This window comes from Varanus komodoensis, unplaced genomic scaffold (genome assembly GCF_004798865.1).
Source record: "Varanus komodoensis strain SLA01 unplaced genomic scaffold, ASM479886v1 scaffold8, whole genome shotgun sequence".
NCBI lineage: Eukaryota > Metazoa > Chordata > Lepidosauria > Squamata > Varanidae > Varanus > Varanus komodoensis.
In genome coordinates, this window is record NW_025336481.1 from 1,751,967 (window position 1) to 1,770,924 (window position 18,958).

Sequence of the window (18,958 nt, forward strand, 5' to 3'; positions counted from 1 at the left end):
CCGGGGAGCGGTCCGTGGCGCGGCGCGCGATCCTGCCGCCGCCCGCCCGGGATCGGCGCAGCCTCCGGCATCAGCAGCCGCGGGGCTTCCTGCCGCGTAAACGCGCTCCGGACCGGAGCCCCCGTCTGACCTCGCCCGGGGATCGCGCTCGAAGTGCGACCCTCCGGCAGTCTGCGGCAGCCTTCGCCAACGTGCTGCTGTAGGTGTGTTGGACTCCAATTCCCAGCATTCCTTCCAGCGGAATGCTGGGAGTTGGAGTCCACCGCACTCGCAGGGCGCCCAGTTGAGGAAGGCTGTTCTTTGGAACTGAAATCCACTTAGTTTGCGCCGGATCGGTTCTTTTTCTTTTTTTTTTGGGTGGGGGGCGAGAGCAGCAGGGTGGGAATCAAGACGGCTTTTACTAGTTTCCCTAGCCCGTAATAGCCAAAACCGTCTGAAGGTTTCCAACAGTTCCTAGAACAGGACATAAGTGCCATAGACTTTTTCCCCAAAATGTTATTTTTTAAATTTAAAAATTAGCTAAGTCCAGTATGGCACTGTGGAAACACCAGGCCTGGCCGTTTTGGCCAGGGCATCTGAGGTTGCGCTCAAATGCCTTGGGGCAGGGGGTCGTCCCAGCCCAGTGCCGACGGTGCCCTCTGAGCCTTCTTTGGAAGACAGACCTGGAAGAAGGTCTCGGGGCTTGCCCAGCACGTCTGGGGGAACCGTGGCTCGGAGAAGCGCTCCGTCCAGTACCATGGTCCCGAGCCACGTCTTTGTCCCCGGTCAAAACCAGCGCCTTGAATCCGGCATGGGAGCGCACAGGCGACCGACCGGTGCTCGGGGCCAGGGCTGGCCTTGCATGCTCAGCCTGTCTGGAACCAGCGACTCTTCTGACCGCCGGGTTTTGCCCAAACTGCAGCTTCTCAGTGGTCTTCCAGGGCAGCCCACCATGGCAGGAATCTCAGTCGGGGGCCGTGCCCCCAGTGAGCATACGCCCCCGTAGCCAGCCATTTCGTGCCCCCTACTCCCTGAACTTGGGATGGCGGCAGCTGCACCCTGCACTCCCGTTCTTATCAAGATGTCCATTTACATCTGTCTAGATAAGGGGGGGATGCTGGGGTGCCTGTAGGAACTGGTGGAAGCCCCGTGCCCCCCCCACCCCCAACATGTGCCGTTCAGTTGCTCCAAGGCCCACTTGGATCAGGGGAGGCAGCCCAAGGCGATTTCCTACCATGGGCTGCCAGGGGTCAAGTCTGTGACTTGGCACTGGAGTTCGAGCCCTCTGGACTCTGAGGGATCCCACAGATAACATCCGGAGGCCCGAGGATGGTGTCCTTGTGGGATCGTAGAACTGCCATGCTCCAAGCTGTGCTCCGGGTTCAAAATCAGCCTGTGGTTATGGCTTGATTGTCCTTCCCACGGCCCCAGGCAAACTTTGCTCCGCGCTTGTTCGCCCTCCAGCTGCTCGAAGCTTAGCTGGTCTCGGGAAATATTTTTCTTCTTTGCCGCATAAAAGAGGCTCAGGAAGATCCCCACCGAATACGCTCGTGTGTTCCTTTCCCGGCTTCTTCCCCCTGTGGCTCTGCTGTGCTTTGCAAAAGAGTTTGCCTGAAGCGTGGCAGAAGTTGAACTTTAGAATGTGGCTGGAGAGCGGTGTGAAAGCACACGACACGCCTCGTCTGGTGACGTGGGGTGAGGAGTTGTCGGGATCCCTGAGCTTTGCCTAGGAGTGGTACGGCCCCCTTGGAGGCATAAATAAACCCCTTGCCGTACCAAAACCAGGGTCCATTTTTGCCTGAATGTCTCGGAGCACAAGCTTTGCTCATCATCGCGTGCAAGAAATATCACTCGGGGTTTTCCTGCCAAGTCCAAGTGCCGATATTTCTCTGCTGAGTAATTTGGAAGTGACGCTGATTTGTTTCGCTTTGATTTCCTACAAGTGGCTTTTTCTGACCGTATATAATGTGACCTTCAGTAAAGAGGCAAGAGGAATGAATGAAACACTGAAAAGTGCTTAAGGAAAAGAAGTAGCTTGTCCAATATGCAAACACTGGATGAATTTACGGGATTTTTTTATCACAAGAACAAGGAAAAACAAGAAAGAAGGCAATGGATTTAGGGGGAGGAGGTGGCAAGACTGACTCTATCTTTTTAGAAGGAAAAGTGATGCAAAACTTCCCGAGTGAGACCTTGTTTTCCATTTGCTTCCACTGGCAAAGCGGTTACTGCCAGCCCGAGTGTCCGGCAGAACTCTTCACAGGGAAGGTGATGGCCTGCTGGGGCTGCCCTGGTGTGATTAGTGCTGCGTTTTGTTTTATTTTATTCTGTTCTGTGTCCTTGCAGACTCTTGCATGAGCCTTGTGCAACTCGCTATCTTCCTCCCCCTCCTCCTCCTCCTCCCCCTCCTCCTGCAGGCAGCCAGGGCTTCCTGTTTGCAAGCAGCAGGCACGCACACACCGCAGCGATCTGTGCAGACCCGGTGGAAGCCGCGCTGCTGTCCCTGGGTCAGTCTTTGGGAGGCGTGTGGGGTGAGGCGAGGCGAGGCGAGGCGAGGCTTGGCAGGGCGGCCCTCGGGCGGCCTCTGGTGCTCGGAGTGGCCACTTTTTCCAAGCATAGGAAAATCTGCCCCATCTCTCCCGATCTTTGGCTGTTCAAAGGGGGGTAGGCCTATAAAAACGTTCGCCGGCCTCAGGGAGGTTGTGAAACTCGGTGGGGCTGTTGCATGGTGCAGCGCGATGGAAAAGGGGAAGAGAACGGGGCATCCCGCGAGGAGGCCCAGAGCACATCCCCGGATAGGGATGGAGAAAAGGGCCCAAGCGAGCTGTGCTGCGTCGGTGTCGGCAAAGCTGAGGTGCCGGGGAAGCGGGATCTGCTTCAGGACAGGCGGCTTCTGAAGTTTCGTAGATCTGTGTAGCCCGGGAGCCATGCACAATTGTCCAGAGCGAGCCCTGCATGTTCCCACGGGCCCTGGCGGTGAGGACCGGCCAAACTTGAGCCCAGACAAGTTTGTTCTTTCTGTTTTAAACAGCCTCCGAGTTCTGCGGTGCCGGATGCAGCTGGTGGGGCGGCATCTATGGAGGAGACGATCAGAAAAGGTGGGGTGTGCCGGGGGGTGTCTGCGAGGCGGGGAGGCTGTCTGCGCATGCAGAGGTGCCCGAAGTGCCCCGAGGGGCTCCGGGCCTCCTTTCGCGCTGGCATGCAAAGGCTGGGTCGGGGGGGCAAAGGCTCGGCTGCAGCCTGCCGAAACGAGCGAGGGGGGCTGGAGGAAGGCACGTTTTCCGGGGACCCGACCGGAGCCCCCTCGGCCGTTGCACGTCCCCCGTGAGGAGCCCAGAGGCTGTCTCTCCGTTTGGGCTTTAAACAGCTGCCACTGCGGGTGATTGGTCTAGATCGTATGCCTGGTCGATTGGGTGCGTATGATTTTATAGGCAGCGAAAAGCAAAACAAGGTATTTGTGAGACACAAGAAGATGACCTGAGTAGACATTTATAGGAGAGCACCATATATAAAAATAAAAACTTTGGAGCAGCTCATGAAGCAGGGCCTTTTGTGATTATGGCATGTCTTCCCCACCGTGTACCCTTTTTGCAGACCTCCTAAAAGGCTAATTGGAGCCCACAAATTAGTGGTTTTAGAATTTCTGCTGCTTGCCTGCCATTTCAGCAACTCCCTCCTACTTTTTAAGTAGTTTTTACCATATGGCGTTGATCCTGATTATTCATTTCTCTTGTTCTTGTTCACCTGCAAATGCTTGTTTTGGAAACTGTCCTCAACACACCACTTTGGTCACTAATTTCTGCGTAGATCTGTTTAGAAATAATCCGCTGAAATTTGCATCCGTGGCCCCTGCTCTGCCGGGCAGCCTTGGGGAACTAGCCGGGCCACCTGCCCCCTTTCTTGTTCGCAGCGGAGGAGCAGGCCTGGAGGCTGGCGGAGGCCATCCAGGCCGGGGACGAGACGGAGGCCCAGCTGCAGGCTGCGCGGCTGGCCAGGCAGCGGATCCCTGTCCTGGTGCAGATGAAAAAGGAATCTCACCCCATGCAAGAGATCAGGTGAGCTGCAGGGACGGACTGCACGCTATGGAGACGGAGGATCAGGGCCATGGGCCAAATATGGCCTGCCAGGGGTCCTGATCCAGCTCCATGGGATTCACCAGGTGGCCGTGCCCGTCCCCCCCCCCCCCAGCCGTGTGCTTTATTCGAAAAGGTTGAAATGCCCCTTCCAAGGCAGGGGGAGCTTTGAACTGAAGCCGCATGGTCCCGGGGGCATTTTGGCCCACCCCCTTTGCCCTTCAGCTCGTCCTAGCTTGGCATTCGCCCCACCCTCCAGTCAGATGGAGCTTCTCTGAAATGGAAATCACCCTTGGCATGAAAGGGGGACAACGACTCCCTCGCTTCCACCATCCTGGGTCTGCAAGAGGGGAACCCTTGAACCGGCTCCAAGCTGGACCCCGTGACCTGTGTCGCTGTTCACAAGAACAAAGTGCAGGTCGAAGGGGGGGCGCATCTTGTGATCTTGTGCACCCCAACAGCCGCGTTACCTCCTTTGGTGAGAACCGCAGTGGTCGAGGCAGGCCGGAGAGGCAAGGTGGGTGACCTGCTACAGGGAATGCTGGCTGGCTCAGGACAGCACCTGGCAAGGGCAGCTTCCGTCTCTGGGTTGTGCCAGCACACCTGAACCTGACAGGACCCGTAACGACACCAGCAGCCGTTCTCCGGAGAAGAGAAGCCCTCCCCGGCGGGCGGGCGGGCGGGCACGGGCCAGATGGTAATCAGACGGGCCAGTGGCCCTCAGAAGCTGGCGTCCTTTCTCCTCACAGGCTGCAGGTGAGCATAGAAGATGCTCAGATGAAGGCAGTCCCCATTTACCTGAAGGTGCAACCCTGCATGACCTTGGCATCTCTGAAAGACATGGTAGGGGCCGTCGCACGGATCTTGCGGAACCAAAGCTGCGGCTTTGCAAGTTTGCCGTTAGAGCTTTGTTACTTTATATTAGTGTGCACGTGTGTATGCGTGTGCGTGTTAAAATTTTGTTTAATTTTTGTTAACCGCCCAGAAAGTCCTCGCTGTTGGGCAGATTAAAATGAGAGAGAGAGAGAGAGAGAGAGAGAGAGAGAGGGAGAGAGGGAGAGAGGGAGAGAGGGAGGGAGAAAGGACCGATCCAGTGAGTCATTTACCTGGAGGTCAGCAAGAGGCCAATCTGTGTATAAAATCAACCTTCCTTCCTCTTCCCATAAATGCAGGTTAAGAGCAATCGCCAGGTGTGTGAGGCTGATGTTCAGAAATGCGTGAATATGAAACATGGCTTTCTTTTCATGTTTCTAGCTCTCATGGACTAAAGCATGCTTCTATCAGACCTCAGCCATGTTCAGTGATGCCAGGAAGGAATGGAACAAATGCAGTTCTTGACTGAGGCATTTATGGATTGCAGGCGCTTGTTCAATATTTCCTGATTTAAATTATACTAGAAGGTTTATTTTCAAAATCTGGACCTTATTAGAATGTAGACATTTTTTATATTTTTTCTGTCAAGAACACAATCAAATAGAATTTTGAGCTGAATTTATGGTATGGTTTCAGGGGATAGATTTAAATTCAGAACTAATTAGGTAAAGTCCATTTCAGAAAATGAGTGAAAATGAATCTAGGAGGGGAAGCTGCAATTTATATTATGCATAGATTTTAAAGAAAGGCTGTACAGAACCTCATCTAGGTAGAATTTTACTCTACTCAGGGCAAACAGATTTTATCCAGGAGTTCATGATTTGCATCGCTTTGTGGAAAGGACAGATTTGAATCTTACTCATCTATTAAATTTCTAGTTTGCCCAATAACCAACATTCCCAGGGTGGAATTTAGTATGCGTAGCCTTTACTGTTAAGTGGTGTCCACAACATTTGAATAAATACTGCATTCATGTAATCTTGAAAAAAATGTGCATCTGCCAAAAATCCAGGATAAATGAAAAGCGTTGCTTCATGATCCATCCACATATAAGACTGCGTGGAGGAGGAGAGCGATGTCAGTGGCCTTGAGTTTCTCGGTAGGAAAGAAGGATATAGAATGAATGAATGAATGAATGAATGAATGAATGAATGAATGAATGAATGAAGATCCTTAGTCATGCAGGTTTAGTGAGCAGCTGCTGCAACGTTCTGGCTATTGGGTGGCATCAGGGGGAAATGGTCCAAATAAGTAAGCCATCTAACCTCTTACGGGGCCACCAGCTTGACCTGGAAGGCTGAGCAAACGCCTGAGCGCCAGAGGAGGCCTCTGGGTGCAGCTTGCTTGGTCCTGTAGCCGGCGGAGCGCCATGGGCACCGGCTCCTTGCTGGACCCTCTTTCTCTCTCCTCCTGGGCCAGGTGTTCCTCCACTACGGTTTCCCTCCCAGCGTACAGAAATGGGTGGTGGGGCAGAGGCTGCCCCAGGACCAGGAGACGCTGCACTACCACGGCATCCAGAGAGACGGGGACGTGGCGTACCTCTACCTCCTCTCCGCGAAGGTGGCCAAGCTCAACAAAGACACCGTCGAGCAGGACTACGAACGCAGGCAGCTGGAAGGTCAGCGGGTGGGCGGCTGCGTGGCTGGGCTGGTGGTGGAGGGAGAACCTTCCAGAGGGTCGGGTGGCCGTGTGGAGCCTGCCAGAGCGGGGAACTTGCTGGAAGGTGCTGGAGCCGCTGAATCCGTGCTGTGGACACCGAGACCCCTGGTGGGCCCGATGCTGTCCAGGCTTTATGGCAATGCTTTGGTCGAAGGAGCTGGGTGTGCACTCCTCCTGCACAGCTGAGTCCCAGGAGAGGACACGGGGAGGGGGAGTTCTGGGGAAAGAGGGCCCACAGGGCTTAAAAGAGACTGGGGATCGCCAGGGCTCCGCTCCAGAACCTGTTCTCCAGGAGAGGGGCGACCCGGGCCCCAGGCTGAAGCTCGCGGGCAGCGGAGTCCACGCTTGGGCCTGCCGTGCTTCAGTGAAACCGCGTGGAACCCGCTGCACCAGTGGGGACTTTCTTTGAAAGTTTTCACTTCCTTTGAACACCGGCTTTAGAAGCAGGCCTTTTTTTAGCTTCAAAGGCCGAAGTTGAAAATACGGAAGGCGCGCTGACTTCCCTCTTCAGACGTGTGACCGCCACCCCAATACCTTCAAAGAACTGTTTGGCTCTGTGTTGTACGATCATGATGTGGGTTGCTGGAAAGGCCATGGGGGACCCCAGTCCGGAACGAACAGCTGGCCATACCCGCTGCTCAGAGCGGCCCGGAACCTGCACCTGAGCAGGCCGCGTCATCCCGGGGACGGTCCCCACCTGCATTTTGGGCCGGCTTTCGCAGCCACATCCAGTGGTGGGAGGGGCCAAGGGCAGAAGAGGCGGGGCCACGATATCAAAGGCGCGCGCTCCTCTTGCCTGACCCCAAGCTGCATGAAGGCCGTTTCGACTCCTGAGAATGGGGAAGTTTCTGCGCCAAAGCCAGGAATCCGCCAAAGGAACTGGGGGGGGGGGGGGGGGTGGGAAGGGGGCAGGGGAAAGGGGCAAGGATCCTGGCCCGTCAAGGAATGCAGGAGCCAGACTGCGACCTGGACGAGCCAGACTTTGCCCCGGCCTGAAGTTCTCAGGCTTAGTCGCAGCTCTCCCAGGAGTTCAAGCAGAGTTCTTCCCCATCCCCTGATTGCTTCAGCATGCAAAACAGAGACTTTACCGCTGAGCTGCAGCCTCTGTTTTGACCTTTAAAAGAAGTTGAGATAAATATAACTAGCAACTTTTAAAAAGGAAGAAAGAGAAGCTTGGCAGGATTGCAAGTTTTGAACTAATCAGGGACGGGGCGTATGAAGCGTGGGCAGGACCTACACCAAGATCCTTTGCGAGAGAAGCAGGCCAGGTGAGCAGAAGAGCCTCGGCTTAACCTGCTGAAGGGTCCAGGTTGGATTCCTGGCATCCCTGAGCAGGGTGGGAAGTGTCTGGATCCCAGAGACCAGTGGCCCGCAAGTAGGCAGAGCGTGGACCAGTTGCCTGAACTGGTGCAAGTGCGAGCCCTAGTGGCCCATTCTGAAGGCCAGGCCATCTCCCGGCAGGCCCCGTAGCCGCACCATGAAGCCAGCCCCAAAATTCAGGCCCTGTGATGCTCCGTCTCCGCACGCCGGTCCTGGCCCTTTTCCTCTTCAACGGGAGTCAGTCCTGCACAAGGTGCCAGGTCTTAATGACCAATTCAAGGCCAGACTGGAAGAGAATATATTCTTCGATGCCTGCAAAGATAGAAAGATCCTTGAGCATGTTAAGGCAGAAAAAGCCCCGGAAAGAGTCCTTGCGACACATTTGGAGAAGGCAGAGCAGCTCCTGAGGAAGGAAAGTCCTATCGGAAAAGTTTGGGGTATAATGCAAGTATTTTCCAGGCTCCTGAGGATATTTATCCTTCCGGCTGCAGCGAGGATGGCAGCTCAGCTCGGAAGAAGCAAGAGGCTGGGGGTCTGCAGTCGTGTCCCCAGGACTAGCAGGATTGGCCCCCTCTCCCTGCCAGCCCGGCTTCTCGGTACCGCTTGGAGTCGCTGGGAATGGAAGGGGGAGTTGTTCTTGGCACACGTTTCAGGGCCGGGGTGTCTCAGGCTCTTCGGATGGGGGGGTTGAGTGCTGGGAAATGGGCCTCCCAGATACTGAGTCAGAAGAGCTTGTCTCAGGAACGCCGTCTCCAGGTGTTCAGGTGGATCCGGAGAACTGCCAGAGCCGGACAAGCCGGGAATGGTCCTTGGCCCCACGGCGTGGCTTCAGGACAGAAGGGCTGGCCCACCAGTGGGTTCAGTGAGGCGAGGAGGCTCCAGACGGGCCCTCCCAGAGGGGTGGGGTCCAGGGGGACTCCAGAGGGGGGTCCTCAGAAAGAGTTCGAGTATGGGTTCAGCAACCACTCTGTGCATGCTCAGAGACTCTTTCTTTGCCGGCTATAGTTTGCTGGATGCATACTAGAAGTAAAGAGTGTCGGCCGAAGAACAGCCGGTTGTGTTGAAAGTGCGTCAGCTTCTAATTGTGCCGCCCCACACCTCAGCGGAGCCGGCCGGACCCTGCCTCCCTTTTTACGACCCCTCCTTTCCTAACCCCTTTAGAACTAGGCATTAAGGAGGGTGTCCTGCTCCCACGGGGGGCGACCAGCACATCACCCCTGCCGACAGCGGAGCCCTTGAACCCCACCGAGGACAGGAGGGAGGCTGCCGCCCCGCCCCCCGCCGGGCCTCCGCAGGTAAGCAGCGGCCAGCTGCCGGGGTGGGGGCGGCCCCGCGCTGCCTCGGGGCCCCCTCGCAGTCCTCTTTCCCTGCCCGCACGGGCGGCTTCTAGGTGGGCTGGGAGTGCCCGACCTGCACCTACCTGAACAGGCCCACCTGGCCCGGCTGCGAGATGTGCTGCACAGAGCGGCCCAAGAGCTACGTCATCCCCGAGACCCACCAGCTGGACAAGGAGGAGCTGGAGCGGCTGCAGCGGGAGGCGGAGGCCACGCTCCAGTATGAGCAGGTGAGCAGCGTGCCACGGCCCTGCTGCGGATGGGGCTGCTGGCCCTGCGGGGTGTCCAGCGGGTGTTCCGCGCATCCGGGGCTGGATTCGGGTGCCGATTTGGACGAGACGCGAGCCCGTGTCCTGCCCACAGCTTGGCCTTTGAGCCTGGTTGTGGTGTTGTCCGCATGGGAGACGAAACGGGGGGCTGGATCATTGCCCAGCTCGCCCTGTGCTGCTCTCTCCTCCGACTGACAGCAGCTTTCCGCCATCCTGGAAAAGCGGAAGCCTTTCCAGGCCTGCTGCTTGAGAGCCGGCAAACCCGTTCCTCTCCACTTCTCTCGACGCAGGTGAAAGAGCAGCAGAAGCAGCAGAACTACGAGCAGCTGGTGCAGCTGGACGGGCAGAGCCTGGTCCCCTCCGACGAGGCCATGGAGTGCCCGATCTGCTTCGCAGCCCTGGAACCCGGGGAGGGGGTGACGCTGCGGGAATGCCTGCACTCCTTCTGCAGGTCAGTGTCCCAGAAGAGCCTGCCTGTCCGCCTGAGGCCCGGCCAGGTGCAGCGAGAAGCCTCAGAGCAGCACCCGTAGCTCAGCTAGCTCCCCTTTTGCAAATTCTGACGTATAGGCAAGTCACTCCGGGAACTCACTCGCTCTTTTTAAAGGCATCTTGGCGAGCACACCTGCAGCTCCTTCTCCACCTGCTTCCAATCTGGCTGGGGAGAAAAGCAGGGAAAAGTTCTCAAGAGGCAGAAGATGAGGAAGCAGAGCCATTCTATCAGCCCTGCTGGAGCAGCCCTCATTTTTCCTCTGCCCTCCCTCTCGCTTTTTCCTTTTGTGTTGTGTCTCTTTAGATCACAAGCCTCCAGGTTGGCTGGTTTTTATTAACTGTATGTAAGCTGCTCCTGGAGTCTGTTTTATCTGAGGAGCAGGCTGAAAATGCTTTAAAAAGCACACAAGATGAGCAGCTGAAGACAGACGTGCAGGAGGGGGTAACCTGGCCATGCTGGTGGAGGATGATAGGCACTGTAGTCAGTGCATCAGGAAGGGGCAGGTTGCAGGACGCCTCTCGGGCCCTCCACAGCCCTCTCGTGTCTCTCCTCCAGGGACTGCTTGCGAGGGACCATCCTCAACAGCCTGGAGCCGGAAGTCTGCTGCCCCTACATCGACGAGAAGTACTCCTGCCCGGGGCAGCTGCTGGAGCGCGAGATCAAAGCGGTAGGCGTGCGGGCAGGCCTGGGTGGGGAGCGCCCTGGGCGCCTTGCAGAGCCTGGCACGGGGGCTGCGGAGCCCCGTAGACAAGCCCCCGGACGTCCCATCTCCGGAAGCATGGCCCGTCCCTCGTCGGACACGTGGGCTGCTGAGTGAGCACACTGCGATGCTGGCCAGGGGCTCTCTCGGCCTCCTTCGCCGTGGCAGCAGCTCCGGGAAGTCTGGCCCCTTCCTCCCGTTGCATCAAGGCCGGGTGATGAAGCACGTCCGGCCCAGGGAGCTGAACTCCATTCCGGGGAGGCTCTCCAGCCTGCACCCCAGCGCTGGCTGGAACCGGATGCCAGCAGCTGCTGGCGCCTTTTCCCCCAGAGCCCGTCCTGCAGCGGCTGAGAGCTTCGGCAGAGTCAGCTCCCCTTTCGGGACAGGGGAAACAACTGCGCATGGCCTGGGAACCACCGCGTGCCCCGTGATCGGGGTGCGGCTTTCTGCGGAACCCGAAATGGCCTGATGGGCTGGGGGCCGGGCGACCTGCCCCCAGCGCTTGGCTTGTGCAGAGGAGGAACTTCGGGGCGCGTCTCCTCCTGTGACCCTTCCTGCTCCCCGCTGCAGCAGCACCCCGGAGTCTTTGAGAAGACTTTCCTCCTCTCCCAGCCGCTCTCACATGGCCCCAGTGGCACCTTGGCTTCCTCCTCCCTGGCTGCACCGGGCGCTTGGTGCTCTGCACTGCAGCGGCTCTCCAGTCCTTCCTCCTGCTACAAAGCGCTTCATCTTGCAAGGGGCTTGGGGGGGGGGGTTGACCCCTTGTCTTGGCCCCAGCCACCCACCCACCCAGGGAGCTGCTCTGATGGGGAAGGCGGCCTTCGGGCAGAAAGACTTCCGATGCTTCTCTTCTAGAAGCTGCAGCCAGTGTCCAATTTATCCCGCTCATAATGCTGCGAGGAAGGTTAGGCCGAGGGAACATGCAAACTGACGGCCGGCGGAGGCTCTCAGCCAGGCCCTCCCCGATGCTGATCCAGCACCGCATCACACGGTTCTTCCAGGACTGAACTGTGCTGATGAAATCGGGACTGCAAAAGCTCGGGGTGGTGATCGGCCAGTTCCCCTTTGGAAGCTCCCTGAGAGCTCTTCTGGTAAGCCTCGGGTTGTCCTGGGCAGCCAGCCCCAACCTGGTGCCCTCCGGCAGTTTTTGACTACAATTCCCAGCATCCCTGACCATTGGCCTGCTTGCTGGGCCTGAATAGTCCACAAGTCTGGAGGACACCAGGTTACCTGGGAGCAGCGTGTCACGCAGGTGAAATGCTTCCTGTGAGAGACATAGCAGCACAGAAACAGCGCGAGTCAGAAGGGGCCTCCCAGGCCATCTAGTCTGACCCCCCGCTCCAGCCGGCTGCGCTCACGACATGCCTACCAGGGATAGATCCCCGAATTGCAGCTTCTCTGAGGTGTTCTCGGTTTGCTCCATAGCTCCTGAGCGAAGATGAATACCAGCACTTCCTGGATCTGGGCGTCTCCATCGCCGAGAACCGCAGCCGGTACAGCTACCACTGCAAAACCGCGGACTGCCGGGGCTGGTGCTTTTACGAGGACGACGTGAACATTTTCCGTTGCCCCGTCTGCCTCCAGGATAACTGCTTGCTTTGCCAGGTGAGGTGCCACCTGCCCGTGCATCTGCCACGTGGGCCCTCGCACGCGCCCAGGGAGCTCGGCTGGGGACTTGGCACGGGGAGAAGCCGCCCCCGCAGTCTGAAGGCTTCCAAGCAGGGGAAGCAGGAACTGCGAGTACCGAGGGCAGAATCAGGAAGGGCTGACGGGGAAGAGGCCGTGACCTTGTCGAAATGGCGACTGCTTCATGGCTCACTTCCCCGTGCGCTTGGCGCTCAAGGTGGCTGCAGGCATTAAGCACACCTGGCCAAACAAACACTGTTAAGCACAGAGTGGACCACAAGCACAATGAAACTCCCGTCAGTGAGAGGGGAAGCAACCGCCAGGCTTCCATACCAAGCCCCCGGGTGCTTGGATAAGCAGGCCTTGCCTGCCTGTGGAAGGGCAGCAGAGGGGGCATGAACCCCACCTCCCTGGGCCAGGTTTTCTGCAGCCAGGGAGCCACCACGGAGAAGGCCCTTTCCATGTTAAAGCAGCCCTCCCCGAGTGAACGCTCTCCAGATGTGTTGCAGCGCCTGCCTCAGGGAAAGGCTCCACATTGCAGTCCAACACACCTGGGAGTGCCAGGTTGAAGGCAATTACCCTTGTGTGCTGATGCACCGGCGCTTCAGGTGGAAGGTTGCCTGTGACACCGTCCTCGGGAAAGAGGGCTGTTTCCCGCCCCTTCACAGCATCCAGAAGCAGTGGTCTTGAGCCGACCCTCGTGGGTGCTGGGCCAGTTCTGCTAGGAGAATGCAAGTACGTGCCCCCAGGACTGGGGCCCGGAACAGACCCACTCGGTGTCTCCGTCTGCAGGCTATCCACATGAACCGGACATGCAAAGAATACCAGGACGACCTCCAGCTCCGAGCTCAGAACGACCAGGCTGCGCAGCAGACGATGCAGATGTTGCTGGTGAGGGGGCGGCCGCTAGCTCCCGCGTCTGGGTCCACGCCACGCTGCCAGCAGGGCCTCTGGGCTCACGGAGCTGCTGGGACAGAGCTAGTCCTCATCGGCTTGCAGCGTCAAAACTGAGAATGGCCTGGGGGGGTGGGCACAGAACCATTTCTGGTCCAAGGGGCGAAATTTTCCATTTTGGGGACGCTTGCAAGGCGGGGGCATGTCCCCGTGGTGGGAAGGGCCAAGAGCAAAATTCTCAAAATTAGAAAAAAGACCAGCTTGCTTTTCGCAGGACTTACTCCAGAGTAAATGTGCCTTGCTGGGGCGTCCTGGGCTACAGAGGATTTTCTTTTTCCGCCCATCTTGCCACGGTCCTTTCCGATGCAGTGAAGGCCTCCCCATGCCTCCCCTTGCCGGTCCCATTCTGAGTATGGTGGGGGCTTGTCTGCGTGAACTCTGGGGAGTCCCACTCCCCCCTCAAACTGGCTTCCTGTTTCTGTACCCCTCTGGGGAGACTTTGCATGTGCAGCCTCTTCGCCTGAGGAATCTCATAGGCGCTGGCCCGTCACAATCTGCATTGGGCCGTTTGGACGGTTGGTGTGCCTGCCACTCCCCGCCCCGCTCCCGGACCCCAAATTGGAAGATGTCGTGAGCTGGGCGTCCCCTCCCAAGCAAGGCAGTCACTGCAGTGCTTCTAGCAAGGGTCTTCATTCAATGCAGGCAATCTAAGCGCGCATGAGCCTCTGAGCATGCGCGAGGAGCAGTGTGGACCCCTCCCCGCTCCCCTTCACCTGAGCTCTGCTCACGAACCCTTTGGGGCCGGTCTCCGGAAGGAGGGCGCTGCGCCACCGGCACGCCTGCATTCTGCACTCTGAGCCCCTAGCTGGGCCGGCCTGCAGCCGTGACGATGGGCCCTCCGGCCCACGTCTTCAGGAGGCTCGCGTCCTCATCTGAGGGACTGCCCGGTCCCAAATCTCCCCCTCCCGTCCTTCGTCCACCGCATTCCCACGGGTGGAGGGAGACTGGGCCCCGTGGCCGTCCTGGAGCGCCTTTCGCCCAGAGCAGGGGAGTGAGCGGGTGCAAGAACCGGAGCCTGGTCTGGCTCAGCCTGTGCCGCATCAGTCCCCCCAAAACAGCCCCTCTCTCGGGCGCGCCTGGAAGCTGGCCAGAGGAGGCAGGACCAGCGCGTGTTCCGACCGCCCCCTTCTCCCCCCAGGGAATGGTGCGGAGCGGAGAGGCCATGCACTGCCCGACGTGCCAGATCATCGTCCAGAAGAAAGAGGGCTGCGACTGGATCCGGTGCACCGTGTGTCACACGGAGATCTGCTGGGTGACCAAAGGGCCGCGCTGGGGGCCAGGGGTACGTGTCGACCACGCGGTCCCACTCCGAACGGGAGCCCAGGCAGCACGGGTGTATGGCTCAGAAGGTTCCCTCCCCGCCTGGCGCCAAGAGCTTCAGCGGGACCCCCAGGCCTTCGCTGTTTCACTGCCCTGCGAGGTTACGCATCTTTGGGGTCTCTTCCTGGCCTCACAGGATTGTCTCAGGATTGGGCCTTCCGAGAGGAAACGGTGATGCTGCATCTGGAGTGGAGCAGTTTGATCAAACACTTCCCTTCGGTACTAATGGCGTGGGGGTGCTAGGGACTCCCATGAGCTGCGTTACTGTAACCCACTGTGTCGGTTTCTGCACGCAACCTGAATGTGTGGGTTGCTGACGCTGAGCGGGCGTTGGGTTTTGGCTTCGTAGAGCAGAACTAGCAGTAGCTTTTGGGGTGTTGGGGGGATATTGCCAAGGGTATCTGACCTCACACAGTTTAGCAATAGGAAATCAAACTGAGGTTTTTTTTGCTCTTTAATCTGTGCCATGGCTGGCCTGGGGCGGATCCCCTCTCCCTTAGCCAAAGTGCTTTGCAACTGTAAAACAGGAGTATTAATTGGTTGCCTTTGACCAGATCTTTGCAAAACTCTGCTGAACACACTCTTTTCTGTACACAGTCCTTGGTCTGTAGTAACGCAGAGGTGGATTTGCATGCGTATGGTGTGGGGTTCATGGAATGCGCCATTTAGCAGTAGCCCTGGCTACTGGATCTTGGGATCCCAGTGACAATGGAAGGAGATCCCACCGGCCCACGCAGGGACTGAGTCAGTGAATGAACATGGAGAGGCCTTGGCTGCATTTCGGGCTAGCAGAAAGTTACGGTCAGTCCTAGAGGAGATCAACCCTGGATGCTCTTTAGAAGGCCAGATGCTGACGATGAAGCTCAAATACTTTGGCCACCTCATGAGAAGGAGGGACTCCCTGGAGAAGAGCCTGATGCTGGGAACAATTGATGGCAGAAGAAGGAGGGGGCGGCAGAGGATGAGGGGGCTGGATGGGGTCACTAGGGTGGTCAGTGTGGGCTTGGGTGGACTCCAGGGATGGTGGAGGACAGGAAGGCCTGGAGGAATGCTGTCCATGGGGCTGCGATGGGTCGGACACAACTTCCCGACTAACAACAACAAAAAAGTTAGACAAAGGACATTTTGGGAGGAGAGCTGCCTCGCTGCAGCTGAGGGAGGGGAGCCCTGGTGCACAGTGGAGTTGGAGCAAGGCGACCGCTGCCCCTCCTCGGGCCCTTGCGGCACAGTGGCAAGGAAGGCGAGCTAACCAGCGAGGCGCCTCTCAGCAGCCATTGCTAACACGGAGGATAGTCTCTATGTGGCTGGCTTTTGGGGAGTGTGATCTTGCAGGTGTTTGGCCTTTTCGGACGTGAGGTGCAGGGCTTCGGGCTGAACCGGCGTTGGGGATTTGTTTCTCACTGTATCTTCCCTGCGGTTGCGACTCGCGAGGGCTGAGCCAGCAACTGAGTGGTGCAGCTGGTTAAGAGACGGTGGATGGCATTCTCAAGCACATCCAGAGAGCGCAGTCAGGGAAACTTGCAGTCACAGATTTCTACTAGCTGCGGAATGATGGTCTAGTGGGAATGTGTCTTTCCCTGTCCTCAGAAGAGGTGGGGTCTTAAGATGCATGTTACCACCTGCTGATGGCTAGTGCTGCGTCGTGTATGGTCTTATTTCCAAAAACATGAAAACATTTTGGAGCTGTGCGGATGGGAAAAACCGAAGGCCATACGGCTGGATAGTGGTGGCAAGAAAGGCGCAGCAGAGCTAACCTCTTTTTATGGAGAGGGCTATCCATGGCTACTGGCCTTACTGGCTACGGGCTATTTCCCTTATCAGAGGCAGAATGCCTGCACACACCAACTGCTGAGGCGCTTGGGCAGGAAGGGCTGCACCCATCCTGTGTGAGGATCTTGTGGATCGCTGGCTTGCCACCCTGTGAACGGAGCATTGGACTGGATGGACCTTCGGACTGGTCCTCAGGGCTTTTCTTCTGTTCGAGAGCAGCCACCGCGGCTGTTTAGCTGCCCTGCCCAAGACATGCGACCTGCAGTCTGGCCTCCATGACGCAAGGGAAAGGCCGTGCTGGCGTCCTGGAGACTCCTGGGAATGATCGTTGCGCCTGGGGCCAGCTGGGTTCCACGTGGTAGTTATGTCCACATATAAGGCACAGGCATGTAGCAAGCTACCGTATACTGAACTGGATCGTCCATTTATTATTTCGTATTATTAGCTGCATCTAGGTGCCACCCAACTTCTTGTGTGATGGCGCTCTGCACTGATCGGGGGTGGATGGCCAGGAATTCCGGCAGGACTTTCCCAGCCGTACTGGGAGGGGCCAGGACAGAATCCAGGGCATTTGGCAGACCAAGCCCGTGCGTCCACGCGGTCATCGCCCTGCCCTTTTCCCTCCCTGAACCAAATCAGAGCACTTCTCTGGAGGACTAGATAGCGGTCCACAGTGAAGTGGCAATGTATAAACAGGAAGTTGTGCTTCCTTTTAACTCTCTCTGTTTCCCACCAAGAGCTCTACATCCTTTTGCAACAATGGTTAGAAAAGTGGCAATCCCAGAACACGACTTCCGCCTCCAGTCTCTCTTCCTTCTATATACCTTCCTTTCATTTGTGGGCTAATCCTTTTCCTCTTTCCTTCCCTACACGAAGTAGCAAATACTGTGTTTTACTCCTGTCAACACCCTACACTGATTTCTCTGGTCTCTTGTTTAAACAGCCTTGATAGATAGAAACACAGAAACAACACAAGTCAGAAGGGACCTCCCGGGACATTCGGTCTGACCCCCGGCTCCAGCCGGCTCCGCTCATGTAATCCCCAACACGTGGCTGTCCAGTCTTGCCTTGAACACCCTCACTGATGGGTCCTCAACCGCATAAGATAATCAGACAATCCACGTTCCCCCAAATGCTTGCTCGCTTGCTTCTTTCCTGCTTTTCACCTGTCTTCATTTTCTGCAGGGCTCCGGCGATACCAGTGGGGGCTGCCGCTGCAAGGTGAACGGGGTCCTCTGTCACCCCAATTGCCAGAACTGCCACTAGTCGGGAGGGAAGGACCGCTGTGCCCAGCTTTTGCAAGAACGGGCTGCCTGACGTGAAGGTCGAGTGCCAGGAGCGCCATCGAGCCGGGTTCTGGACAACTGGGTGTTTCTGCCGTCACAACCAGGAAGCAGTTGCCTTGTGTGTGCCTGGCTCCACGCAGAGCGACACACGGACGTCTTTCACAGAAGGATTCCGTCCTCCTTCTGTTACTATGCATGAGCAGATGAAGGAACTAGATGGAGATACTGGCCCTTCCCACTGTGGGCGCCTTCTCTTCATCATGTGGAGAGGCTTTTCCCAGTGGCTTTGAAAATGTTCCGGCTCCCTTGCTCCACAAGCCGCACCGTTTTCCCTACCGCTCCCCCTCTGCACATGCAGCATTTCGTTTCGCAGCCTTCAGGGTTGTGGACTGGGAGCCGAGCATTCTCTGGCCGAGGTACAAGTGCTTAGCTACCCCTATCGCCGGATCAGCATTGCCCTGCAAAACACGAGTATCACGCTTGCTGGCTCTGGTGTTGTACTGGCTCAATCAGGACTTATTTTGCCCAATAAAATATTTATAATTGACCGGCTGCCACTGCTGTTTTTCTGCAGAACGGTTCCTGAGCACAGCCCTGGTATTCAGACCGAAATCTTGGCAACTGGAATCTTCGGTTGGGCAAGTTTCCTTTCTAGTTTGCCAGAGACGTCACTGTCCTGCTGCGTCTATAAAATAAGAAACTGTAAACGTAGAGGCTTGAACGGTGTGCGTCGCTATGAAGCAACTCTGCTTCTATTTTGCTGCTGAGCTTACGGGAAGAGCGGGAAGCAACTTTAAACCCAGGGTTAAAGCCGGGAGGAAAGGGTAAGAGAAGCTCCCATCAGCACCACTGCCTAAGAGAGGGCTAATTTTGAAAAGGGCTTCTTGCTGTTCGAGGGCAGAAACACAGTGCAAACCTGCCCTTATTTTCTGCACAACTTTTCGCTTCTTCCGGGCTGAAGAGGAAACTCTTGCTTGGCCGAAGTAATGCTCTGCTTTATGTCCCCTGAACAAGAAATGGATTCCCAGGCAGCACCTCACTGTCTGCTGTTACAAACAGGATCGGACCCTTCTAATGTTCTTAGGAAAGCCGTGAGGGCAAGTCCACATGGCCTGAAGCAGCCGCCATGTGGCAACCATGCTGATCGGGGCAGGTCAGTTACACAACGAGCTGCAAGCACGCTCCATCACACGCGGAAGCCATTTCCAGGGGGCACCCTAGGCAGGCCGAGCACACACCAGGCCGAAAACAGATCGAAGCCTGATGAAAGTGGCGGCGGTGGTGGCGACGGAGGAAGGACACCGC

At 57.2% G+C, this 18,958-nt stretch overlaps 1 protein-coding gene across 4 annotated transcripts in view; it reads left to right on the top strand.

Annotated features, from left to right (window-relative positions):
• Positions 1 to 18,200, top strand: part of RBCK1 (RANBP2-type and C3HC4-type zinc finger containing 1) — an 18,982-nt gene extending 782 nt beyond the window's left edge. For 2 of the 4 annotated variants that reach the window (XM_044455131.1, XM_044455130.1), the window contains exons 2-13: positions 3,011 to 3,077; positions 3,890 to 4,034; positions 4,802 to 4,895; positions 6,345 to 6,543; positions 9,066 to 9,199; positions 9,295 to 9,468; positions 9,798 to 9,958; positions 10,553 to 10,664; positions 12,123 to 12,302; positions 13,116 to 13,214; positions 14,416 to 14,559; positions 17,553 to 18,200. In XM_044455131.1, the coding sequence (XP_044311066.1) occupies positions 3,056 to 3,077; positions 3,890 to 4,034; positions 4,802 to 4,895; positions 6,345 to 6,543; positions 9,066 to 9,199; positions 9,295 to 9,468; positions 9,798 to 9,958; positions 10,553 to 10,664; positions 12,123 to 12,302; positions 13,116 to 13,214; positions 14,416 to 14,559; positions 17,553 to 17,633 (1,545 nt within the window). In that variant the 5' untranslated portion in view covers positions 3,011 to 3,055 and the 3' untranslated portion in view covers positions 17,634 to 18,200. Of the gene's footprint in view, positions 1 to 2,379; positions 2,487 to 3,010; positions 3,078 to 3,889; positions 4,035 to 4,801; positions 4,896 to 6,344; positions 6,544 to 9,065; positions 9,200 to 9,294; positions 9,469 to 9,797; positions 9,959 to 10,552; positions 10,665 to 12,122; positions 12,303 to 13,115; positions 13,215 to 14,415; positions 14,560 to 14,733; positions 14,817 to 17,552 lie in introns of those variants that run through there. The other 2 variants (XM_044455128.1, XM_044455129.1) reach the window with 2 other exon arrangements.
• The last annotated feature ends 758 nt before the right edge of the window (positions 18,201 to 18,958 follow it).